At 63.2% G+C, this 25,641-nt stretch overlaps 1 protein-coding gene and 1 long non-coding RNA gene across 17 annotated transcripts in view; one reads left to right on the forward strand and one right to left on the reverse strand.

Moving 5' to 3' along the window:
• Positions 1–3,991: 3,991 nt before the first annotated feature.
• On the reverse strand, positions 3,992–8,048 carry LOC147583924 (uncharacterized). Its single transcript, XR_015248609.1, has 4 exons — positions 7,508–8,048; positions 7,170–7,224; positions 5,454–5,544; positions 3,992–4,730 (listed from the first exon to the last, which is right to left on the reverse strand). It is a non-coding gene; the product is annotated as an uncharacterized LOC147583924 (long non-coding RNA).
• Positions 8,049–10,939: 2,891 nt separating this feature from the next.
• Positions 10,940–25,641, forward strand: part of TCF3 (transcription factor 3) — a 31,280-nt gene continuing 16,578 nt past the window's right edge. For 8 of the 16 annotated variants that reach the window (XM_086699659.1, XM_086699661.1, XM_086699666.1 and 5 more), the window contains exons 1-3: positions 10,941–11,252; positions 13,139–13,270; positions 16,558–16,630. In XM_086699659.1, the coding sequence (XP_086555785.1) occupies positions 13,199–13,270; positions 16,558–16,630 (145 nt within the window). In that variant the 5' untranslated portion in view covers positions 10,941–11,252; positions 13,139–13,198. Of the gene's footprint in view, positions 11,253–13,138; positions 13,271–16,557; positions 16,631–25,641 lie in introns of all 16 variants that reach the window. The other 8 variants (XM_086699671.1, XM_086699662.1, XM_086699663.1 and 5 more) reach the window with 2 other exon arrangements.

Genomic DNA, 25,641 nt, shown 5'->3' on the forward strand with positions numbered 1-25,641 from the left:
GCCTGGCACGTACGGACACGCAAATGTGCACGCACGTGCACGGGAGCACCAGGGCGCGCGTCCTCGGTCACTCACGCGGAGCACGGGCACGCGCGGGGGGGGGGGGGGGGGGGGGGGCCCTGGCTGCCGCGGGCGGCGGGCGCCCCCTGGTGGGCTTGGGCCGCGGCGCGGGCCGTGCTGCGCGTCCCGCCGGGCTGCGCGCGCGCCTGGCGGTCAGGTGAGGACGGGGCCGCAGGGTCGGCCCCCGTTTGCTTCCTCGCCGTCGAAGCCCCTCTGTCGCGCCCGTGGGAGTCCAGCCCTCGAGGTAGTCTCTCCGTCTCCCCAGGGGCTTCCCAGGGGTCCCCGAGAGCCGTGTGGGCTCCGCGGAAGACCCGCGGCCTCACCCAGGGGCGCCACTAGGTGGCAGCACGAACCCAAGGGCGCACCTCAGGCCTTCGCCTTACTCCCGGAGCCCCTCCGCGGCCCAGCACCCTTGCGGCCACCGGGAGGACCCCGTGTGACCCGGAGCACAGGCCTGGCCGGTCAAGTTTCCCGGCTTCACGGTGGGGATGTGTAGGTGACTGGACTGGACCCATGCGTGGTGGCACGAGGGCCTCTCCGGAGAGACGATGTTGGAAAAGGAAAAGCCCGGCAGGTGACGGAACAGCATGTGCAAAGGCCCCGAGGTGGGCAACCAGTGGGAGCTGAAAGGCACGCCCGGGGCTGAGCTGAGAGCCCGCCAGGGCCAGATGTAGGGTGCAGCTCTCTGCTGGAGCTGCAGAGAGGCCTTGGATGCTAGCGCCATCAGAGGCTGCGACAGAATCCAAAGGTTTAAGACAGATTCTGATCCTAAGCTTTCCCAGTACGGGGTGCTCAGGGTGCAGCCACCCGCGGAAAATTTCAGAATCGCGTTCCCCTGGCCGCTGCCGAGGTCGATGCCCGATTTCAAGAGCGGAAGACACTGTGACTCCTGAGGGGTGGGGTCCTTGTGACTCCAGGGCAGCGGTGTCACTGACCAGCAGGGAGCCTATCCCTGGGAGCCCACAGCCCGCAGGCTGAGTGAGGGACCTGTCCTCACCCCCCGCACAGTTCCAGAGTTTCTGCACCTTTAAAATACCGCGGCAAAATTAGCTGCTCTGCCGTCGTTAATATGCAAAAATGCAAATCAGAGAGTGATTAAGCCGCAGGCCCCAGCATATTTCTGCAGTGATGGATTCTGTTGTCAGCGAGGTTTGGAGGTTCGGCAGGATGGCTGTGCCGGCAGGGTTGGGGACATGTAGATCTGGACCGTGGATCGTCCTGGTGGGGGGCTGCCCAGCTCTCTGCTTCTCCCCAGTGCTCTCTGCCGCAGCCCCTGCCCACCGCCTTCCCCGTGGCCTGGCGGGGGGGGGCCCTTAACTGGGGAGCAAGTGCACAGGGTCAGCAAGTCAGCTCACCGTGTGGCCTGGAGTCAGGGACCCAGAGGCCTGGCTGAGGATGGCCCTGGGCCTCAGGGCCTTTGCACTAGCCGTGAGCCCACCAAGATCACTGCCAGCCTCCATAGCCCCTCCCTGAGACCCTCTCTGGCCACTTGTTCTGACCCCCAGGACAGCTTCGGATGCCTGTAAAGTGACTCCTTCGTCATCGTCTCTCCCCTAGGCTGGCTGCGAGCCCTGAGGGGCCAGGGCCTTCAGCCTGCGGTCCCCTCCCCCCGCCTCCCCGCCAGCACCCATGTCCAGCACATCCAGTCCCAGGTGCCACAAACATTCTACAGTTGGTGAACTGAGCCTCACAATGGGGAGACTTGCTCAGGGCCCCCCAGCCCATGAGGGGTGTCTCCCAGGCTCCCCATGTGGGGAAGACTAGGGACCATAATGGGGAGTCCAGAGGCGGGGACGGGTCCTGTCCACTCACAAAGGCAGGTGGAGGTGAAGGGCCCAGCCTTCAGCCCTGACGGCTGGGGGTGAGGGGACAAGGGTAGGAAAGGGGAGATAGACAGAGATGGAGAGATAGAGGCAGGCAGAGAGATAGAGACAGGAGAGGGAGAGAGACAGGGACAGAGACACCCAGAGACAAAGACACAGAAAGAGAGTCACAGAGACAGAGAGACAGAGACCGCCCCGCACGAGGCCCCTCCCGGCCGAGGACAGAGCTGGCCCAGGGCCAGCCGCCAGCTGCTGCCTCCCCTCCTTCCCTCCCCACTCCCTCCTGCACATGGCAGCTTTCAGGCCACTCCGGTGGGCCCCACCAGCTGTCCCGGGACCCCACCACCCCCCCCCCCCCCGGCCAGGCACCACTCTCTATCTGACCTCAGGCCGTCCCTCTGAGCCCCAGGTCCCCCACCTGTGAAATGAGGGCCACCGCGTCCTCCCCATCCATTGAGTGCCTGCTGTCTGCCAGGCCCAGGCCGGGCCGGGGGCCCGCCCCAATGGAACTGGAGGTGGGGGGGCGCTGAACGAGCAAATCAGAGAGTTGTGGGTATTGCCACATGCAAGGAGAAGAGGCACTAACCCCGCATAACAGGCTGGAGGCTGAGGGAGGCGGGTGCTCTTGGCAGGGGACCAGCTGTGCAAAGGCCCTGAGGTGGGAATGAGACGCGAGGCCCTAGGAGCCGCGGTGAGAAGCGCTGGAGGGAGACCAGGCCTGGGGCGCATGGCAGGTGCCTGGCCTCTACTCGCTCCCCTCCCTGGATTCTTCTCTCCCCTCCGGGCCGCCCAGGCCCCAGCACGGGCTGGGCTGTGTGCTCGGCTCTGGGGCCCTGGTGTTGCTCGCACAGCCGGACCACAGGCCGGGGAGATTAGGAGCTGGTGGGTGAGTTTCTTGCTCTTCATGACCATTTTGCAGACCTCGTAAACATGAGGCACAGAGAGGTCATGGGCCAGCCTGGCACCTGGAGTTCTGTCCTGCCCCGGGGCCGGCTGGGGGTGGGAGGAAATGGACACGGGCGGGGGAGGGAAGACCAGGCCCGGAGAACCCAAGAGCTGGGGACCCACGGGGCTCAGAGGCGGGGACTCGACGCCCCTCTGGCCTCGGTACAAACGGGGAAACTGAGACAGGGGCCTTCACAGGAGAGGATCGATGACCCCACATGACCCAGTTCCTCCTGGGCAGTGCTAGGGGCTGTCCCTGCCCTGAGTGAAGGGGCTGCCCCTCTATGCTCCCCCAGCACCTGCCGGGGACCGGGAGGCTCCCCCTCGACCTTGGTGTGTGGTGCACAGACGAATCCCCTCTAACTGGCAGGAACTCGGGGTTCTGTGGGGGCGTGGCCTCGCTGGACTCTGCAACGCCCCCTGTGCTCTGGGATCCCTCCGGGGGGTGGGGGCGGGGGCCCTCCCTGGAGCACCAGGGTTTTCCTCCCTGGAGCACCAGGGTTTTCCCCCAGAGGACCCCAGGGCAGCCGGAGGCCCGTCCCCTTCAGAGAGCACCTAGCGGGCACTGTCACTGAGGGGGTTGGGGATACCCTCGGCAGAAACCCACCCCCATCCCGTGGCTCTGCAGGGTTACAGAATTTGAGCCGCGAGGCAGAAAACTGAGCTTTCCTTTCGTTTAAAAAATACCAACACACACATACCCAGAAAATAATGTCCAACTTCTCAGCTAATTCCACTTCTTAAATATAAATATCAAGTAAGAACTGAAACTCCCCCCCCCCCCACGCCCAGAGTAACCGCTGAGCCCTGGGGCATTTCCTCCTGCACTTTTTCGATACGTGCTTTTTTCCTTTACAAAATCTCTACCCCCAAAATGGTGCCGTGGGTCTCAAACTTGCATTTCATCCGAACCGTCCACCCGAGACCTCTTGCTTGCTCAGAATATGCGTGCAGACCCCACGGGCCCTAAGGCAAAGACGGCATTCCCAGTAACGTTGTGGTCTCCTCCTGTGTCCTCTCTTCCTGGTTGTTTCCAAGTGTTTCCAAGCGTTCGCCGTCACAAACCACAATTCTAATGCACATCCCTGCTTGTGTTCTCGTTGTTACCAGATTTATTAGCGTTAGGACTGACATTGGAGGGGGAGTTCAAAGGGATGTAGAGTTTCTTTTTTTTTTTTTTTAATGTTTATTTATTTCTGAGACAGAGAGAGAGCATGAGTCAGGGAGGGGCAGAGAGAGAGGGAGACACAGAATCAGAAGCAGGCTCCAGGCTCTGAGCTGTCAGCACAGAGCCTGACACGGGGCTCGAACCCACGAACCGTGAGATCATGACCTGGGCCGAAGTCAGACGCTCAACCGACTGAGCCACCCAGGCGCCCTTAGAGTTTCTTTATTGAAATACGCAGCCCCCACACTTGGCTTCATCACTAGCGGACGTGACCAATCGTCTACCACTTTGCCAGTTGTAAAGACAGTAGGCGTTTTCTTGTTTGAGTATCTGTTTGCATTTCTTTCATCATGAGTGACTTTAAGCTTCTTTTTTGCTGGCCCTTAATTGCCATTTGTATTTCTTCTTGCCTGAACTAATGTTCATTTCTTTGCCTGGCTTTCTGTATGGATGTTTTGTGGGTTTTTTTTTTTTATTGATTTGTAGGAACTCTTTGTATAGGAAGGCTATGAATCCCTCTGTTACAGTGTTACAAATGTTTTTCTCCCCAGCTGTCTCACCTCATCTAACCTCAGCTGCGTGTCTGTTTGATTCAGAAGCATGTAGTTTTTATAGAGCCAGATTTGAAGATTTTTCTTTTTATAGATCTTGGCTCTGTACCTTTCCCACCCCTCAAGAGGGCAAGGAGGTGGGAGGGGTACACGAGGCGTGCCAGTTTGGAGACTCTTCCAATCCTAGGAGTACAGAGAGTTCTGGTGAGTCCAAGCACCTGTCGCCCACAGATCCCGCCTCACACACTCCCTGCTGGCCATCTGAAAACTCCTGTCTATAGGGGCGCCTGGGTGGCGCAGTCGGTTAAGCGTCCGACTTCAGCCAGGTCACGATCTCGCGGTCCGTGAGTTCGAGCCCCGCGTCAGGCTCTGGGCTGATGGCTCGGAGCCCGGAGCCTGTTTCCGATTCTGTGTCTCCCTCTCTCTCTGCCCTCCCCCGTTCATGCTCTGTCTCTCTCTGTCCCAAAAATAAATAAACGTTGGGAAAAAAAAAAGAAAAAGAAAAAGAAAACTCCTGTCTACACAGAGGCAAGTAGGGGCCAGGCCTGGGCCCAGATGCCTGGGAACTCACAGAGGGGTGGTCATCACCTCCAAGAGGAAGAACCAGGGCCTGCCTCCCTCCCTGGGCCTCTTGGGACCTATTTGTGCAACCTTTTACATTTTCTTTGCAAACATGCAGTCAGGCCAATGTCAAGCCCCAGCCAGGAGGGAGCACATGTGGTTTAATTCAGCTTTGGGGGGGCCTCAGTGTCCTCTTCTGCACGATGGGGCCAATCACAGCCCCCCAACTCTTTGGGAACAGGAGATGCTGGGCATAACACACTAGGGCACGGTGCCAGGTACAAAGCCAGGACCCTGGTGACTCCACTGGCCTGCCCCTCCCATAGAACAGGAGCAGACACCCACCTGGGACCCTCCCTCGGGCAGTCCTGGGCACTGAACCCTTCACGTGGCTTTGGCCAAATGAGTGCATCCCTCTGTGCCTCGGTTTCCCCACCTGCAAAAAGGTGTTCTAGTGGCCACCGCTGCCCAGGGCCGAAGTGAGATTCAGTGTGGTGTGCACAGGGAAAGGGAGGTGTGAGTAGCCATTAGGGCCTGGAAGTGACCTCCCCGAGCCCTGATTTTCAGAAGGGGAAACCAAGGCCTGGGAAGGGCAGCCTCTGCCCCAGGCATACAGCCAGAACATGGCGGAGCCAGAATCTGAACCCAGATCTGTTGGCAAGCTGGGCCCAGCGGCTTCTGCTCCTTCCCTCCCCTGGACACCATCGCCCAGGACCCAAGCCTGGCCTTAAGAACCAGGAACCCCCCCACACCACGCTGCCTCTGTCTTCACGGCCACCCTCCAGACCCACGAGCACCCATTGTGCGCCATACCTCATGGAGTAAGAAAGCCTCGCGCCCCGCCCTTGGGGGACCCTCATCCAGTGATCACGCGATCAAGCGATTACTCCACGGAGGAGTAACCGGAACCGGAAACTGCAAAAACTCCTACAAGAGGAGTGGGGCCCGGCTTGCTCTGGGAGGCTTCCTGGAGGAGGCAGCACCCAGGCTGAGAGCTGAAGGACGAGGAAGAGCTAGCCGGGCACAATGAGAGGAGCAGACGGCCAGGACGAGCTGTTTGGGGAGCCGCAAGGGGGCTGGTGAGGCTGTGAGGTGGGGGGGTGGGCTGAGCCAGGTAAGGGAAGAGTCCACGTGGGGTCCCGGCTCCAGACAGGGTGGCCAGGATGGGGCGGGGGGGGGGGGGGGCGGCTAACCACCAAGGGCTCCCCGTGGCCCTCAGCACACACCCAGGAAACAGCATGCAGTCCCCACACCAGCTCCAGAATTACCCAGCAGCGCCTTCTTCCTGGTCACCCTGAGCAGCCTGGGCCTTTGAGGGCCAGCTCCCCCGTGTGAGCCCCGAGAGAGACCATGTTGCCCTCCTGGCTTCTTCCCAGAAGCGCCGGGTGAAACCCAAGCTCCTTGGAGTGGTGCGGTGCTGGCGGCAGGGAATGCCCTCCCCGCATTTCTGGAAGACGCCAGGAAGCACGTGGAACAGCTTGGCGGGGCAGGCGAACCCGGTGTGTGAGCCTTGCCAGCCTCGGGCTGGGGCCTGAGCCTCAGTTTCCCCAGCTGAGCCATGGGCTTGTGTGCGCCGCCTCATCTGTGAAGCTCAGGGGACCTGGAGAACGCCAGGAGAAGAAGCTCGCGCTTCGCGTGCCGGGGAGAGACAGGAGGGCCCCCTCGCTGCCAGGGGCAGGGGTGAGTGGGGCCGCCCCGTGGGTGGGTGCGTGGGCAGGTGGCGGGAATCCGGCCGGCTCCCTGTCCCCTGCCCACGCCCTGGTCCCCGGGAACTAGGACGAACAATGCCCATGGGGGCCGCCGAGGAGGCACCCCGTGTTTACACAGGCCACCCCGGAATGTGGCAGGACAGGCCCTGGGGGCACCTGAGTCAGGATCCGTAGGCACCAGGCCAGGAGGGGGGGAAGGGCCGCCCTCGGCGGGTAGCACGGCTCTCGGAGGCGGCTGGGGCCCGGGGGAAAGAGGCTCGGTGTGGTTGGGTCTGGTCCGCAGCGGGGGCCCCGCCAGGGTCGGGGTTCAGTCCGGGGCTGGGGCTCAGCCCTGATGCATTCACCCACTCACCTGCTGCCCCTGGTGCACAGCCCTCCGGCCAGGCGCTGGCTCCATCCCGTGGGGCCTGGGCACGGACGGCACGTGAACTTCCCATGCCCCAGTCACTCCTGCCACCAACGCCGAGATGTCCCTGCTCGGAGGGTGGCCCCGCACCCAGCGCCGATGGGTGGCTGTGTCCCCCCCCCCCCCCGCCCCGTCTGCTGCTCATTACCCCCACAGGCCAGCCCTTCTCTCCCCCTGATGTCTGTCTCCACCCCTCCCCTCTTGAACCCCCCGCCACAGGGCAGCCATAGGGACCACATCTCCCTTCTGCTCAAATCCCTGCCATGGCTCTCTAGTGCCCTCACCGTTAAGGCCCGGCCCCTCTCTGGCCTTAGTTCCTTTGGTTTCCATTTCTCTGGGCTTAGGTCCCGTGGGCCTGGAGGGCTCCTCACAGACATGACACACGGCCCCATCTCCCAGCCTCTGCCCCTGCAGTTCCCCCACTGACTCTTCTCATCCTTCTGGTCACACCCAAGTGTCACTGTCCCGGGGACACACCCCAGGGAGGTCAGGGGCCTGTGGGGCACATAAAGAGCCCCTTCTGGATATTTACTGACACTTGGCAATGGGAGGCATGAGGCTGGGGGGCTGGCCGCTCTCAGCCGGTTCCCAGCTCCCCTGGCCCCCTGGCTCCCCAAGAGGGGCTGGGCAGGTCACTGGGTTCCCTCCCTTCCTTGACCTTAAAGCTTCCAGAGCCAGATTAGTCGTGCCTGGGGAGGGGCTAGAGCTATATCCACCCCCCCCCCTTTACATCCCGCATAGCCAGCGTCTGCTTCCTCCCGCCTACCTCCAGGGAGCTATATCCAGGGAGACCCCCAGCCCCAGGCCCAACCATCAGGCCCTGTGGAAGCCAGCCTCCCTCCCAAAGCCAGGGAGAATGCGCGAAGGATGGAAGGAAGGAACCCTGACCCAGGTCCCCGGGGGTCCTCAGGGCGAGCACGTGGACGTGCCTGGGTCAGGACCCTCTGCAGGGGCCTGAATGGACGAAGAAGCCCCCAGCCTCTGTGGCCGTCATCACCCCTGTGTGAGTGTGTGCCGGGGATGGTGACTGGGCCGGGGGTCTGGCTTAAGTGACAGTGGCCCTCCATCCTGCCAGGGCTTCTGAACAGCAGGGGGTGGGGCGGGGTCTGCTCACACCCCAGGAGAAGATACCCACTTTGGAGACAAACGAAAACACATGTCGGGAGGATGCCCCCAAAGTCCTAAAGTCAATTACATTCTCTCTGTGGACAACCGTGGCTTGTATGCCTTCTGTGTCTCTTCCGGAAGTCTCCACCACCATGCCTATGGTCTGTCCCTTATCCCCCCACTCGCTGGTGACAATCTGTTCTTGGCATTAGTTTTGCCAACCAGAAATAGGGTTATCTCCCTCAGTGTGGGGTCCCCGGCCTGGGGTGTGGCTTGGGTGGAAGGAGGAAGCAGGTGGGGAGGCAGGGCTCCGGCTCCAGCCTGCCCAGGCCCAGCAGGCGAGCACCCAGAGGAGAACAAAGGCCACAGGCAGGCAGGCAGGCAGGCAGGGGTGGGCGGGCTGTGGGCCGGCCTCAAGGGGCCCCTGGCACCAGCCACCCGCTGCCTGTCCTCATGCCAAGGCCTTGCAGGGCTCACCCAGGCCTCGGGGCTGGGCAGAGGTGGCAGCGTGGGGGGCCCCTGTGGACTGCTCCACCCAGTGACTCAGCCCATGCTGGGCCTCCCCAGGGAGGACAATGGTGGCTTGTGGGTGCCGGGAGGGCCTCCTGGCAGGTGTGAGCCCCAGGGTGGACCAGGCCCCAGGGAGGAGCTTTCTAAGCCTTGCTATCCTCATCTGTACAATGGGTTTAATCTCTCAGGCGTGAGGACCTGACAGCCAAACATATGGATGGAAAGAGCCACATTTGGAACCAAAGGAGGACCTCTGATGGCCCTTCTTGCCTTGGAGGGCAGGTGCTGGGCAGGGCACAGGCACCACTGTGGCCCAATGCCCAGCACCAAGAAAGGCACCCAGTTGGTGCTTGATAATTGCATGGTCCACGAATGGATCTTCCCCCCCACCTCCAGTGAGTGTGTTGAGGGCCACTCCAGGAACCTTAACCCCAACGCTAAGGGTTAGACCCTGAGCATTCTCGGGCAAGGGGGAACTGATGTACGCTGAGTGAGGCTGGGACCCTGAGAGGCCTTGGCCCCAGCCTGGTCCTCAAGAAACTCCCCGCGCTGGGGGGATGCCGGAGCAGGAATAGGCCCATGGGGTCAGAGTCGGGCCACACGGAACAGCTGGGGACTGAGGGGGCCACTACCCTGCCACAGACGCAGGCCCGCCGCCAGTGGGGAGAGGCTGAGGGATGCGGGCACAAGCTGTGGGCACCGACTCTGTACCCATCGCTGTGCCTTCCATTTTCCTGAGGGGGAAACTGAGGCCCAGAGAGGGTCAAGAATTTGCGCAAGGTCACAGTGAGGCGGGAAGGAATGAGGAATTCGAACCCAGACCCCAAGACCCACACCTCCCTCTCCAGGCGTGCGGCACAGGGAGCTTCTCTGAGCTAGAAAGGATCAGGGTCAGCCTACTAGGGGTGCAGCGTGAGGCCCCTGAGCCCTCCACGCACTCCTCACCCTGGACCCCCTCTTTTCTTCCTGGGCCGGGAGCAGCACTGAACTGTGGTGATTTGGGGTTTCCAGGTGTGAGTGGAAAAACATGCCAGACAGAGGGCAGGGCAAGGACAGCGGGGCCTGCCCGGAGGTGAAAAGGAGTCTGGCAGCTTCCAAACCAGCAAAGAGGCCCCTGGTGGCGAGAGCCCAGTGGGCCAGGAGGATGATGGCTTCTTCCCAGGCCTGGAAGGGAATGTGGCTTTCTGGGGACCCAGGAAGTCACGAGAGCTTGTCATATTTTCATTTATAATTTTATCATCCCCTTTCTGAAGGGTCTGCGGTCCTCAAAAGCTGAATTGCCCCTGGAGGCGGGAAGAGTTTCAGACCCCAGAAGACAGACAGCCCGCTGAGAACCAAAAGGCTTGCGTCCAGATTCCGTTTCACAGATGAGCAAACTTGAGAATCAGGTAGGCCAAAGCAACCAGCAAGTCAGAGGCACGCACAGTGCGGGTTCCCTGTGGGCCTCTCTGACCCTGAAACCGAGCTGGCTTCCATTGCTCTACCAACAAAATGGGTCCAAATCCTGTCCTCCGGCCATGGATGCCCGCTCTCAACAGCCAGCACCAGGGGCCAACCCTAGGAACTGAGACACGACCCAGCCCAAGAGGCCGCGCGGGCGGCAAAGCAAACCTGACAAATAAAACCCCAAAACCCACCCCCCCCCCCACCGGTTCTCTAGGCCTAACGCTCCGAGAGTCCCACCTCCTTCTTCGCTAGACGCCGCGGGGGCGGGACAGGGGGCGGGGCAGCCCCAGAAATGGCCGACGAGCCCGCCAATCACGGTTTCGCGCCCTCCGATTGGCCACTGCTGCCGTGTCTTATCTTTCCATCTCACGGTTCCCTCCCACTTGCGTCACGGGTGTGTTCCATCCTGCGTGCGCCTCCGCGCTGGAAGATAGTCCCGGCCCCCTCCCCGAGCCTTTTGCTGGAGGCCCGGCCGGGCGCCCCTGCTCCTAGAGCCCGGGCCTCACGAGCCCCAGCCGCCGCCGCGGGCGCGCTGGAAGGCGAGCCGCGGAGACCGGCGCGGGCCGAGCGGGCGGCGGCGGCGGAGGGATCCGCAGCGACGCCGGGCGGGGCGCGGGGCGGGGCGCGGGCGGGGCCTGGCGGGGGCGGGGCAGCGCGCGGGGCGGGGGGCGGAACATGTCTCCCGCCGCAGGAAGATGAGGCAGCGGCGGCGGCCGCGAGCGTAGCGGGCCGGACCGAGCCCAGCGACGCGGGCGGCGGGCACCGCGAGCTCCTCACACGCCGCCCCCGCCAGCGTCCCGGCCGCGCACGGGCCCCTCGGGGCGGGCCGCGGGGAGGGCCGGGCCACGCGCGCCGCTGCCGCCGCCCACGCGCGACCCTCGGGGGCCCGGCGCGACGCCCCTTTGTCCGGGGGGGCCGTTCATGCCGCCGCCCCCCGCGCACTGCGGGCCGGGCAGCGCCGAGCAGGTGAGCACGCCGGGACTGCGGGCCCCGTGGCTTTGTGCGAAGTTGGTCGCCCCCCCCGCCGCCCCCCCCCCAGCCGCCGCCGCCGCCGCCGCGGGCCCGGGGAAGTTGGGGCGGGGGCGCCGTCCGGGAGTTCGCCCCCGCCGCGCCGCGGGCCGGGCGTCATTGTTCTCCAACTTTCGGCGGCGCGCCCCCCGCCCGCCGGGCCGCACTTGGCGAAAGTTTGCGGCGCGGCGGGCGGGGCCGCGGCGGGGCCCCCTCCGCCGGCGCCGGAGTTGGTGGGGGGCGGGGGGGCGGCCTTTTGTCTGGCGGGGAAGGTGCGGCGGCGCGGCCCGCGGGCGCAGGTTGAGGGCCGGGCCGGGCCGGGCCGGGCGGGGGGGGCGGGGGCCGCGAACATCTGCTCCGCGTTAGCGCGGCCCGGGGCGGCGGCGGCGGCGGCCCGGCTTCAAAGGCCCCCGGGCCGCGCGCCTGCACCGGCCGCGGCGGGGGGGTGGGGGCGGGGCGCGGCGGGCGGGGCGCGCGGGCGCGGGGGCCTCCCCCTGGGGCCGGCGGCCGGGCCCTCTGCGCCCCGAGCCCGTTTCCAGCCCCCCGAGGTCCGGCGACACCCCACAAGTTTCCAGTGCCCCCCCCTCCCCCGGGTCGGCCCTGAAATCGGTTTCAACCACCCCACAAAAAAGTGCGGTTTCGTACTCCTCAACAAAGTCAGTTTCACACGCCCTGCGAGAGAGGGAGGGCTTGGGGGAGGGGGTGCGCCGGGGCGGCCGTTTCACACCTCGCCCCTGGTTGGCAAACAAAGCGGGGGTTCCTCCGCTCCTGGTGTTGGGTCTCCCTCGACCTTGGAACCCCCTCTCCCTCGCAGCCTCCGTGGTTTCCGTGGGGCCACCCCCAGCCTGGGAGCTCGGCACCGAAGCCGGAGGGGCCCCGCGCTCTGTCCGCGGGACGACGGAGACATATTCCGTTCCCTTCTCTGGGGGGGATGGGGCCAGGCAGGTGACTCTCCACCCCCGTTGTAGAGCGGAGGCCCCTGGGACCGTGCGGGGGAAACCCTGGTTTGGGGGACCCCCTCTCCACCCCCCCTCCAGCGGGAGGCAAGGGATGTTTTCAAAGTTGCTTAAAAATAATTCCCGGATACGTCGTGACAATAAAACAACCTAGGATTGTTTTGTTTTTTTTTTTTTTTCTCTTTTTTTGAGTTCTGTTGTTTTTCTGTGTGGGGGTAGGAAGTTAAGGGTGGAGGGAAGCTTTGTAGGTAGGTCTCTGCACAGGGCACCCCACCAAACTCCCTTGCCTTTTTTTTTGTTCGAGAGTTCTTTTTGCTTTTGAGTTTGGGGTAACCTGGTTTTCAGCACGCTGTGACAGCTGCTTGTGGGGCGGGGGGGGGGGGGTCACAAAATTTCCCCTGGGATGCAGCCTGGGCCCCCCTCCCCCTTCCCTGGCGGGTGTGGGAGAGAGGCGGTGGGGAAGCCTGTGGGGGGGGGGGTTGGAAAGGAAAGATGTGGGGAGAGGGGCGGGTTCTGGCCTACTGGGGAAGGGACCACTCCCACCCTGCATCCAGTTTAAAATTTGCAATCTGATTCCCTGGTGGTCTTGGAGGGAGTTTAGGGAGTGTGTGTTAGCAGGTTCTCTACCCCCACCCCCACCATCCTTCAGACTCCCCGAGGGCTCTGGGGAGAGGTCTCCAGGGGCCCAAACCCAGTCCTGCCTGCCCTGCCCCCACCCCCAGGGTCGTGAAGGGGCTCCTTCTGGGAAGACCCAAGCCCTCGGGGCCTTTAGAGGAAGGGCTTTTTAAATAGCTCCCCCGTTCCCCATCTGTCTGCCTCTTGTTTTGGTCACTCAGACCTCTTCTTTTTCTCTGTTTTTCTGTGTGTCTGTCTCCTCTGCTCTTGTAGGGCCGTCTCTAGGGCCGAGGTGCCCATCCTGCCCCCTGAGCCCACCGTTGCCACTGGAGAATGAACCAGCCACAGAGGATGGCACCCGTGGGCACGGACAAGGAGCTCAGTGATCTCCTGGATTTCAGCATGGTAAGCCAGGGCCCTGCCTTCCTGGGTGCCTCCTCTGCCTCAGTGTGGGTCTGCGCACCCAGGGTTCCTGGGAAAGAAGCTTCCGCCAGAAGTACCCCAGCAGTCAAGAGCCGAGCCTCAACGTTGGTTGGGCGGAGGCGTCTGGTGGGGGGCTGGTTGGGGGAATTGGGGTGCATTGGTTGTGGGTAAGCAGCGGCCTTGGTCTTCTGATCTGGAAAATGGGTGTGATCAGGGTTATTTATTCCAGCGTGGACTCAAAAAGAAAAAGGTGCCTAGCACCAGGTGACGGGTGTGGGGGCCCTTTCGAGTGAGGCAGGGACACGGGTGTTGGAGGTCTAAGACCTCGGTTATTCATCCGCGTGGCGGCTCGTGCGATGGTCGGTCGGGAGGGGAGCAGCGGGCAGGCGGTCAGAGATCTGGAGAGCGTGGGCATCCCAGGGTAACAGGAGCTGCTGCTGTCACTGCTGTCCTGGCTGTCACAGGGAGGCAGGCCCGGGTGGCAGTCTCCCTCATGCTTCCCGGAACGCCTGTGTCCTGCCTGGCTGGACGGAGTTTCCCAGGGGTGCTGGCTTCCCGACGCCACACAGCTCAGCAGGGCCCGGTGAGGCCGGGAGCCAGAGCTCCCTCGGTGACTGGAGCCGGGGCGCCTCGTGAAGGACCAGGGGGCTCCGTTTGCCCATCTGTGCCGTGGGCCACCCGTCCCAAGCGTCGGGGTGGCCAGCGTTTTCTTCAGAAACTCCGCACCGTGCGTGTGCGCGCACGATTCATCTGTCCCGCTCCCGCACCTCCCAGGCAAGCGCTAGACCGATTCGAAACGTTGGGGGAGGGCGCTTTCGGTGTGAATTCGCTCCTGTGCCAGTACGAGGCCCCGGCCACGGAGGCCTGTCGAAAACAAAAGTCCCCGAACCGAAACGACACCAGCCATCCTGTGGAAAAACACAGCCCACGGGACAGAGGGGCTACAGCTCCGGAAGGGCCGTACTGGTATTTTTGAGCCATTTTTAAGCCCCGTTTTATTTTTGCTTTCCCGGCTGAGTAACCTAGAGTGCGGTTCAGTTTTTTCTTTTTTTTTTTTTTTTTTGTTAAACTGACAAGTCACAGACTATTGGGCTGGAACAGACTGGGGTGGGGGTGGGCATGGGTTCAGACCTGGCCCCTTCGCCTCATCTGTCCAGGAGCCCTGAGCCCCTGGTTCCCCTGCCCCTTGTGCTTGGTGGGTCCGAACATCTCGCGCGCGCACGTGTTTCCAGCTCACGACCCGTTTCGCAGGTGAGGAAATTGAGACTGAGGGTTAAGGTGTTCTGTGCCTCCCCCGGAGGGACCTGGGAGCTGGATTTCCACGCACCGTCCGTGCTGTTGCAGGGAGGGAGGCCTGGCCAGAGCACGGAGGCCGCTCCCCGGCTCATCTGCCACCTCCCCTTCTGTCCATCTGGAGCTGCCCCCTCCCGCCTGCCTCCGAGAAACTGAGTTGATTTACATTTTTTAAAATAGCCGGGTTCAGACTGGGAGAGAAGACCTGCAAGGGGAAGGCTCGCCGGGGCCAGGGCCGGGTCACGGGAAGTGGTGGGAGAGGCGGCCGTCAGAGGGGAGGAAGGAAGGCGGGAGCCACGGTGTTACAGCGGGCGCTCCCCGAGCAGGCCGATGAGGGGCCGGGGCCGTGCCGTGGGCATCGCTCGTCCGGTGACGCGGCTCGGTAGCCCGGAGGGAGGTAGCACTGGCAGAGGCTCCCGTGCGCCCACGGTGCCCTCGTGTGCTGGGGTTTCCGCCTCCCACGTGCTCAGGGCCCTGAGCCCATTTCACGGAAGAGAAGGCAGGCTGCAGGGTACGAGGGGCCTTGTCAGTGCCCCGGTGGCAAGTGCCACATCCGCGGAGCCCCTGGTACCCTAGAGGACAAACCAGACACTTGGCGTGGGGCCCCCGTTCTCCCAGGGGCTTGGTGACTTCCGGTCCTGGCTCAGGCCAACCCATCTCTCCTTACAGGCCTCAGTTTACCCAGTGGGACAGGGCCTTTTCCGGGAGAACAGGGCCCTGGGGAGGCTGGGCCAGTTGAATGAGCACAGCCACGCCCCCAGGGGGGGGCGCAGACCCACTGAGAACCTGCTTCCCGCCAGGCTCCACGCCAGGCTCCACGCCTCCCATGAGGCTCTGCTCCTGCGCCCGCCGGGGCCAGGTGAGCACGTGGCCTCCGTTTCCCTCCTGTAGAATGGGGCGTGGGGACAGGACCCCACTTACCGGGGCCCTCCCCAGGCTTGCTGTGCTGGCCTGAGAGTCCTGCCCGCAGGCCCCCTTCCCTGACCCCCTGGTGGGTGGGGTGGGGTGGGGTGGGAGGTGGGAGCATCAGCAGGTCCCCGATGAGCCCCTGGCCCTGATTCCACCCACTCGTGATCACTCGGGCCCTAGGTGGAACCTAGAGAACCTAGACTCGGTGCAGGGATGGGACAGGTTTTGTTTTTGTGTGGCAAAGGGGTTTGTTGATGTTGGGTTTTCCTGGCTCATCTTGCTAAGCTGTTTAATCTCCAGGGACTTAACGCCCATCGGGTAAACGGGGGTGGGGGTGGGGTAGGGGCCGGAGGCGCTAGGGAGAACCGCTCAGTCACCTGTGGGGGGGCTGCTGCAGCCTTTCCCACATCCCTCCAGCTTCCTGTCCTTTCGGGCCTCAGTTTCTCTTGATGCCTAGGCTGGTGATGAGGGCCTCGGGTAGCCACTGAGTGCAGAATCTGGCATGTGGGGGACACTTGGCCCAGGCCACCCTCCTCCCGCCCAGTGGCCAGGCTGCGTGCTGCTCAGGGTCAGGGGCACACGGGAGGTGCTTCCGGCCTCGGGGAAGGCCTGAGCTCCCCTGCGCCTCGCTGCCCCCACGCTCGTGGAGTGTGAATGATCCGGCTCCCCCAGGAGGAAACCTAAGGAAAACTTGGTGTCGTTTCTAAGGGCGGATAAACCATTTTAAGTGCAGAGATCGGTGACGCCGGCCCCAAAACAAACTGCATAGACAGCAGAAGTTTGGGGTTTGTTTTTCTGGTGTTTTTGTTTTTTTTGTTTGTTTGTTTTTTTTTAACGGTCATCTTTTAAGTAAACTCCCAACCCCGAATCGAGGCGTGTGCTCCCCCAGCCGGGCACCCTGACAGCTTTGAAACCCTATCAGATCTCCATCACTGGCACGGGCTGTGCCTTCGGGCTTTGCTGGAAGGGCCTTTTCTGCGTGCAGTGTGGGCCTTCTGCCTTCTCTCCCCTGGGGTCTCCCGTGGACGGCCCAGCCCCCACACTCACTTCTCTCTCTCTCCCCACAGATGTTCCCGTTGCCAGGGGCCAATGGCAAGGGCCGGCCCACCCCCCTGGCTGGTGCCCAGTTTGGAGGCTCAGGTAGGACTCCGCTGCCTCGGGGCGGCACGGGGTGGGGGTGTGGAACCAGAGGCACTCTCAGACTCAGAACCAGAGGAAGAGGTGTTTGGGGGCGGGCCGCTGGGGGTGGGGGGCCTGTGTTACAGTGGGGCACACGTGAGGTGAGGACTGGAGCCTCCCAGGTCCCTGTGGCCTCAGCGGGCCTTGGGTCTCCAGTTGAAGGGGGAAACTGAGGTCCAGAAGATATGAGACACGGAATCTAGATTTTGCTAACTCTTGCTCACCTTGTGAGTCCGGAGAAAGGCCCAGCTTCTGGCTGTTTTTTTTTCCAAGCTCATGTTACGAGTCTCTCGTATACAGGATCTGACACTGGGGTGACCAGCCATCCTGCCGAGGACCCAGGGGTGTTCCCGGGATTGGGGATTTTGAGCATTCAAACTAGGTCTTTGGCAAACCTGGATGAATTGGTTACTCTCTCCGAGCACTGAAGGCCCCTGACGTGGTTGGGGGGAGGGACAGACGGTTCTTTTCTGCTCAAGGAACACACAGGAGGTGTCAGGGAGGAGACTGTCTCAAAGCCAAGGTGGTCGGGGACAGTCTCTAAGGAGGTGATGTTTGAGTGGAGACCAAAGGGTTCAAGGCAGAGGGTACAGCTCTTGCAAAGGTCCTGGGGCAGGATCTGGGTTGACGTGTTAGAGGAAGAGAGAAGGGGCTGGTGCAGGTTGTTCCGGGCCTTTGGGGTCTCTGGGAGGACTTGGGCTTTTGCCCAGGAGGTGGGAGCCATGGAGGGCTCTGGGCAGAGAGTGATGCCTTGTGCACGTTGAGGAGTCTACCCTGTTTGCTGGGATTTGGGGGAGCCTTTCAGGGAGATGAGAGGACTTGGGCAACTTGGCCATCTTTCTGGGGTCTCAGGATCGGGACCGTGTCTTTCTGTGACTCTGGGATTTAGAATAGAAGACTCTTTCTTGGAGTCGTCCGTGAATTCCATCGAGGCATCCCGTGTGCTTTGGCTGGAGGAGGGGCTTTTCAAGGGTGGTTTGTGCTCAGCCTCCCCCCACCCCCCCCAACGAAGGGAGGGACATCATGCTGTGTCCTCCCATCCCCCGCCGGTGCTGGCCTTCCCCTCTGCCTGAGGAAGTGGCTGCAGGGCTGGACAGAGTCCTCTCTGGGATACGGAAGTCCCCACAGGCCATCCCGCCCCCTCCCCCTAGAAACCTCTCCCGGGAGCCGGTGTGCCACCCTTTCTCTGCTGGGGGCACACGGTCAGGCCCTGGGGGCCTCCTGGGAGGAGGTGCACGGCACAGGCACGTGCCCTCGTCCTTCCCCTCCCCCAGGCCGCCGCCCCCGCTGCCTTTTCTCTTCAGTGTCCCCTCGGACAGCAGCCCCGAGTCCCCGAAGCCGAGGGGCGCCTCCAGGCTGGCCTGCCCTCTGGCCCTGCCCCGACCACTTTGGACGGGGATGGTCTTGCCCCGTCTCCCCCCCCCCCCCCGGCCCCCTGCCCTGGATGGATGTCGTGTGGTTGTTCCGGCCTGAGCCCTCGCTTCAGCGGGCACCAGGGCGTGGGACGGGGAGCCCCAAGACCCGAGCTTCAGGGCCGCTCCTCACTGCCGCCCCAGGCACAGGACGTGCTGTGTCACCTGTGGTGGGTGGCATGACTGAGCCTCAGTTTCCTCATCTGTAAAAGGACATCTGCCTGCGGCCAGATGATTCAGTGAGCTCGTGGGCGTGAGTGCTTTGTAAACAGGGATGGGGGTGTGTCTTGGGACCCTCTGGGCCCGGCGGGGGGGGGGGGGGGGGTACCGGGGAGCCGGAGGCAGGGGCCGGCCCCCACCAAGGCTTCTCCCTGCTGGCGCTGGAGGCCCGGGAGAGGGGCGGGTCCCCCTCTGTCGGGGGGGGGGGGGGGCCCGGGTGTGTGCTTGCAGGGGCTGCCAGCGGCTGGTGGCGCGCCGGCCCCGTGCCCCTTCCGGTCCTGCCGCCTCGTCCTGGTGTGGCAAGCGGTCCGTGGTGCCGGCCTGGTGGGAGGCCTGTGAACGTGGCTCAGGTCGAAGCTGAGTGGTTGTGGAGTCCGGCGGCAGCCGTGTTTGGGGGTCCGTCCGCGCGGTCTTTGTTTCGGAAAAAAGAGGGAAGTGGAAACAGCCTACCGGAGGTGGAATTTTCTGGTTAGGATCCGGGTGGGAAAACGCTGAAAGGGCGAATACTTGTGTTGGCCCCCTTGCGGGAAGGCCTGGGGTGAGAGCTCTCTGGCGCCAGAAACCGGGGGCCCGGCCCACGGGGCGTCAGGAAGTGCTTGCTGCCGGGCAGGGGACAGCTCGTTCCCGCGTGGCTTCCCTGGCTTGCTGCTTTGCGCGCTTGGGGACAGAACACGCGCTCAGGGTAGGTCTCCGGCACTCGGACAGACGCCGCGCACCAGGTCCCGGTGAGGGCTGCGCCAGCACTGGCTGCCGAAGGTGTCCCTGGTGAGCTCCCGGCGAGAACGTCCGTCCGGGGCCCTGCGCTCAGCCGGCACTGTCCTCAAAGCTCTCCGGCCTGGTAGGCGACCAGGAATCCGCCGTTTCAGTGGGCGTTTACGTGATTAAAGACGGTTGGCTGGCCGACTTTTCAAAAGTGTGAGTTCATCAAGTGAGTTCTTGATGAATTTTCCGTTACCGTCTTGAGCCCTTTCGGGAGTCGATCATCTGTTTTGAAGTCCTCGTCGATGGACAGGAGCTTGCGAAGACCTGTCCCGGAGGTCGAGTGCAGCCCTCTCCCCCCGCGGCGGTCTCGTCCGTGGTGCGGGAGCGGACCTCGGCACCGTACGGGGTCGTCCGGTCTCCTGTGCTGTGCACGCGCGTGTCTGCACAGGTGTGCGGGGCGGTCCCGTGCGCCTCACCCCACGTGTGGCCCGTTGACCCACCGCCTGTCCCCACTGCACTGGCGACAGCTGACTTACCATCATCCGGCTCACGGTTTGGTCACGTTGAGAACGTCGCGTACGCGAAACCGTACGGCACGGAACCTTCTGAGATTGGCTTTTTTTTTTTTTTGGCCGAGCGGGATTCCCCGGAGACCCATCCAAGTTGCCGGCCGCATCGCTTCCTTCTGTGTTGTTGCCCGACCAGCGGGACGCCGGCAGCGATGACACGCGTTGGTGACGACAGCCTTCGGTGGTTTTTGCGTACTACGCTCCAGGCGCAAAGCCTGGACCCTGCGCGAGTCTTCACAGGGAAGATGAAACTCCCAAGTGTGTTAACCGTCCCGAGAAACCACCCAGCGCTGCCTCTCAGCAGCTTCCTTTAGCCCTGCCCTGTGCTGCTCTTCGAATTTGCGAGAGTTCTTTATGTAGGAAGGACGTCAGTCTTTTGTGACCGGGGCTACAGCTTTTTTCTTAATTATAGCTCGTTAACGGTGGAGAGTTTTAGCATGTCTCGGTGTTTTACGGTTATTTTTACGTTGTCGGATCTTGTTCGTTTGCGGGGTCCTACCCTGGGTGCCACTTCTGAAAAATCCTTAGGTGACACGGTCCATTCAGCAGTGCAGACGTGAGGGTCGTGGAGGCGCCTGCTCCTTGCTGGGTCAGGCAGAGGAGTGTGTGGGAATACTGGAGGAGGGCAGGAAAGCTTCTGGCCGTCCTGGGTGGAGCAGACACGCGAAAGTGGGCGGTTAGTGATCTAGGTTCCCAGCTGTGTGCACACGTGGGCTCACCTTTGGGACTGCTCATGACAACCCCCCCCCCCCCCCCAGCCCTGGTCCTGGTCCTGGTCCTGGTCCCGGCCCCGGGCCTGGGCCTGAGCCACTGACGGAGAGGCTGGCAGAGGGCACATAAGAGCTTCCGGGTAGTTCCGAGGAGGGCCTGTCCTTGGTAGAAGCACGTGCCCTCGAAAGGCCGGGCCCGGGACATCCGGACCACACCCCCTTTATGAAGATTGACCACGTACCGGTCACAGCGCAACATCTGACGGACGAGAAGGAAAGACGGGAGCACAGACTGTGTTCTGTGGTAACAGGGCAGTGAAACGAGAAGGAGACAAGAGGCCGGAAAGTAGAAAAGGTCTGGCCGCTCGGAAAGGCTGAAATTCCTTCTAACTTGCCTGTTGGGTTAAAGCCGGCACTCAAACCCGCAGGTGGGGTGGACTCGCGGGCATGGCCAGAGTTGTGCTCGGGGGAAGGACCACTCGCCAGGAGGGATCAAGCGGAGAGAAGCGTGTTGTGTGTCAGCGGGAGACTCGGGCCCAGGACGCTTCAGGGTGGTTGGAAGGGCGCGTCCTCGGGTGCGGGCGGGCGGGCGGGCGGGGCAGCCGTGAACTGTCTGTGGCCGCCCGGTGCTCCCGGGGTGCCCCAGTCCCCCCTCAGCTGTGCCTCCGCAGACTCTCGGGAATAATCCCTTCGCGCCCGCTCCCACCCCACCCTGTGAAACTCACGGAGACTCCGGGAGGAGCTGTCTTCACAGCACTGTTTCCCAGGTTCCTTCCCCGTCCATGTAGGTTTTTTGTGTTGACCCTTAGGACTTTAAGAATAAACCTTGGAGGTTCGCCTGGGGGGCTCAGTCGGTTGAGCGTCCGACTTCGACTCAGGTCATGATCTCACGGCCCATGAGTTCGAGCCCCGCGTCGGGCTCTGTGCTGACGGCTCGGAGCCTGGAGCCCGCTTCCGATTCTGTGTCTCCCTCTCTCTCTGCCCCTGTCCTGCTCGTACACGCGTGCGGTCTCTCTCAAGCGTAAAGTGAATAAAATATTAAAAGAAGAGAATAAACCTTGGGAGCTGAAGCATGGGGCGGTTGGTTCTTGTGTGCTTTTGTTTTTCCCGCCCCTGCTCCTCCGGTGAGGGTCGTCGAGGTGTCGGAGAGGTTTCTGTGTGGTTTGCTTCTACCGGGTCGACACCCCTTAATGATTCGCAGTTTTGCCTGGGTTTCGTTTTCTGGGTGCAGCGGGGCCATCCTCTGGCGCCTGCTGTCGGCTCGTCAGCGGGGCCGGGTCTGATGCAGGCTGTGGCTCTGAGATAGATCTTCCCGTGTGCGCACGTGTGTGTGTGTGTGTATCAGTCTCAGGGCGTTGCCTTCTGGTCACACGCGGCCATCCGTGAGTGTGGTCGGGGCGTCGTGGTCCGGCCCTCGGCGGTCCTCCTCTGCCATGTCCTGGCACTGTTCTCGGCCCTTTTTCTCCCCTGGGACGTTCCTCACTTTGCCCTTGTCCCCAAGGTGCGTGGGGCCCGTGCCTGGACCCGGCTCGGGAACAGTCTCCGACGGGCGGGACCGCGGGCGCTGGGGAACCACCCTCCCGCCCTCTGTGCCTTGGATGCTTTCTCGAGCCACATTTGGTCCTGCAGCGATGGGCCTGTTGAGGTTGTGTCCCTGCCTCCTGTCAACTGTGGCGTTTTCTCAGGAGAAGATCTCACTTGGGACACGTTTGAAGGTGGCTAACGCGTTAGCCTTCCGGGAGCTGCGCGGCCACGGGTCGTGGTGTGTGAGCCGGCAGGCCCCATCTTGGTTCCCAGCCTGCTTGGTTTTCCTTCTCGTTCTTCGTCCTCGGTTAAGCTGCCTCCTCTCTCGTCGTGTTCGCTTTCCTCTGGACTTGGTTCTGCCGTCAGACTGCTCTTCTCCCCCGGACTTCTTCCCCTCCCCCGCTCGCTGTGTGTGCGCGTGCGCGTTCGTTCCGCTGGCCACCGAAATGCATGTCTCGTTACTTCTTTGACCCACTTGTCGTTTGTCTGGAAGAGGTGCTCGTGGCGTCAGGCTCCCGTGGAGACCTCTGGCTTCCAGGCAGGGAGCGGGTGCTCCTTCCGCGACTGCCTAACGCGAGGCGGCCGGTGCTCTGCCGGGTGTGGCCGGAGCCTCCTGTTGTTGCCACGGCGGCTGCTCTGTCGTCGTTCGCGGCCTAGAGGTGTGACGCGCAGCCTGATCGCGGTTTCCACGCGTGTCGCGTCCAGGACCAGGCACGGCGCCGGCGTCCGTGGGTCGGGCCCGTGTGTGTGCTGGCCGCCGCGAGGCACGGCCCGTGGAACTCCCTCTGTGGGGTTTTCGTGGGCGATCCGGCCCATCCTCCGCTCCGGGAAGGCGCCTTGGAGCCAGGCTGCCCCACGCACGTCCCGACCCCCCCCCCCCCCGGGTGGCTCTGCCCGGCGCGTCCGCCCTGCGCTCCGCGGGCCCTCCTGCCCTGGTGCTCTCTCCTTGCCGTGCTCCTGGCGCGCGTGTGCCTTCTGGAATCGGCTCTGGGGGGTCGCGCCGTCTGCGGCCCCGCGGGTGGCTGTTCCAGGGTTTGTAATACCGCGGCAAAGCTCCCGTTCCCAGCGGGGAAACCGGACGCCCTGTCCTGTGGGGCTGCCCGGCCGTCGGGGCGCCGACCCTGCCGCTTGGGCTCTTCATGCCCCTGCTCCCCACCCGCGAGGCCGGGAGGCGGCTGCTGTCTTCGCGCGGGTTCGCCTGGCTGACGGCCGCCCGCGCCCACGTCTCTGGGGCCGCCCTGGCCCGTCTTCTGCGCTCAGGACCGCGTGTGCGGTGCTCGTCCCCGTCCCGTTTGGGGTCCGGGCCCAGGAATGCTTGGTCGGCTGCGCCTCGGAGTCCGGTGTCGCGGAAGGCCAGCTCTGTGGGCGTGGGTCTCCCGCCACGTCCCTCCGTGCGTGGTCCCCGAGCCCCGTCCCTCCTGCCCTCCCGCGGCGTCCTTCCCGCCGCTGCCGCTTTGCGGGCTTTCTGTCTCCCTGAAACCTCGTCTCCACGAGCCGCGCCAGCTCCGGGCCTTCCCTTGAGGCCTCGTGGCTGTTGCTGACGTTGCGGATCTTCCGGAATCTTGGTCTTTCTTCCGTGTTCCACGCGTGTCTCTGTTTTGTGTCTGTTTCCCACACGGAGGCCCCAGGTTGGGGAGGTTCTCCCGTCCCCACACTCGGATGCCCCATGGGTCCCCCTTGAGCCTGAAGCAGGACGAGGGTCTTTCCGTTAGGAGTCGGTCACGGGTCTGACATCCACGGGGAGCCCGGTTTCTGCAGTGGGGGGCCCCGTTTCCCCGTGCATCATATACGAGTGGGATCCACGGGGGGGCTGCGGGCTGCTGGGGCCGGGGGGGGCAGAGCCCCTGGCTTGGGGGTCCTCCTGGTCTTGCAAAGGGTGGGGCGTGGCCTCAGTTCCCTGTCTGTCTCCGATCTGCCTGCTCACGGGTTGTGAGCAGGGGCCCCGCTTTCCTGCCCCCACTCGGGGCACCTGCCCCCGGCCGCTCGGAACCTGGTGCCTCTGGTGGGAGCGTCAGTGCCTGGGGTGTGCACGCTGCTGGGCTCTCCTGCTGCTGCTGTTTTCCACGCCGTGCCTCCTCCTTTCCAGAAAACAGCAGGGGCTGGGGGGGCCTTGGGTGGCCTCCGGTCGTGGCCAGCCCTGGAGACCTTACTGAAACGTGACACCATGCAGCCCAGAAAACCAAGCGTTCCTGCAAACGAACAGGGCGAAGGACGAAGCAGAGGGCCGGGAACTCGGAGGCTGAGTGAGCCTGGGTTCAGGGCTCGGCCCGCTGCGCCCCTCGCAGCTTTTCTCCAGCTCCAGCGTGACACAGGAATTGAAGGGTTAGCCCCCAAAATCCCAGGAAGAGAGGCCTCCCCTGGCTCGTGGGAGTGCACGGCCCCAGTCTCCAAGTCGAAATTGGTGTCGGTTTTGCCCCCACACGAGCCCCTCGGTGCTGCCCGACGAGCCCCCGGCTTGGGAAGATTTTGATGGTGAGACAGAAGGGCCCAAGGGGGGCTGACGGGCCCAGCGTGCACCGGCCGCCTGGGGAGCTGGAGAGGGCGAATTTCCCGAGCGTCTGCCAAGTGGTGGTTCTTAAGGCGTCTTTTTTTTTTTTTTAGGTTCATTTAATCTGAGAGCGAGCACAAGCAGGGGAGGGGCAGAGAGAGAGAGGGAGAGAGAGGATCCTAAGCAGGCTCTGTGCTGACATCGCAGAGCCCGACACGGGGCTCAAACTCAGGAACCATGAGATCGTGATCTGAGCCCAAGTTGGATGCCTGACTGACTGAGCCCCCCCCCCCCCCCCCCCCCCGGGCACCTGAGCTGGGCTGATGACCACCTGGGTCTTGCCTGCCCCACGCCCCAGCCTCGCGCCCGGTCCCGACATCTGTGGCTCAGGCTTCTTTGTACAGAGTAACCAGCTTCAGGAATCTTCCTTCCTGCTGGGGTTGGCTGAGCTTCTCCATAAAGAGCCAGCAGCTAATCTGTTCTGTCTTTGCAGGAACAAACAGGCATGGTCACGTGTCAGTAAAACTTTATTTACCAAAAGCAGGCAGAAGGGGTTTGTGGGAGTCCCTGGGTTGCAGGATGCCACCCCAGTTTCTGGGGAATCCAGCACATGCTGTGGGCCACTGGGTCCCAACCAGCATTGCCGCCCCGTGTCGCCAGGTGGGGACCAGGGTCTGCCAAGGGCCCACCACGCCCCGCCCCCCCCCCCCCCCCCCCCCCCAGCGCTTCCGGTCCCCTGTCCTCAGAGCAGCCCAGGCAGGTCAAGTGGCACTTCAGGCCCGAGACGTGGCCCTGGCGGGGCACCCCTACCCTCAGCTCTGTCCCATCCCGCTCCTGCTCTAGTCTGAGGCAGCCTCTTGGCCCCGTGCAGCCGAAAAGAAAAAAGGCGTAAAAAAAATTGCAGTCTGACAGCAGCACTTTATTCTATTAGTACGTTTTAATTAGAACATGAACGAGGGGTGTTATGAATATTCATGACGATTATTAAAGTGTATGATTAATCACGTGCAGTGGGGGAGGGAGGGGCCATCCCCGCTTTTGTCACCGTTAGAAGAGGGGAGGCCAGTGGCCCATGAGGGGTTTTTCCAGAAAGGACAGAACAACACCCGTTACCTCTGCCCAGAGCTCATGGGCTCTGTGGGTGCAAGTCCCTGGGCAACGGGTCCTGCGGTGCCCCTCAGGCTGCCGGGCTTCGCGGGGCTGGGCTGTGGGTGCCGAGGCTGTTTCCTCCGACGTGGTCTGCTGTGGTCTCGGATGTGGCCTCCCTGCTCACTGTTGCGGGGTCTGCTGCCTCCAGGGGCACGTTGTGGATGCCCCGGCGGGTGGGGGCTGCTCCAGAAGGGGTGGG

The sequence above is a fragment of the Puma concolor genome, chromosome A2, assembly GCF_028749965.1.
Source record: "Puma concolor isolate L17-30 chromosome A2, mPumCon1.1.hap2, whole genome shotgun sequence".
Classification (NCBI taxonomy): Eukaryota; Metazoa; Chordata; class Mammalia; order Carnivora; family Felidae; genus Puma; species Puma concolor.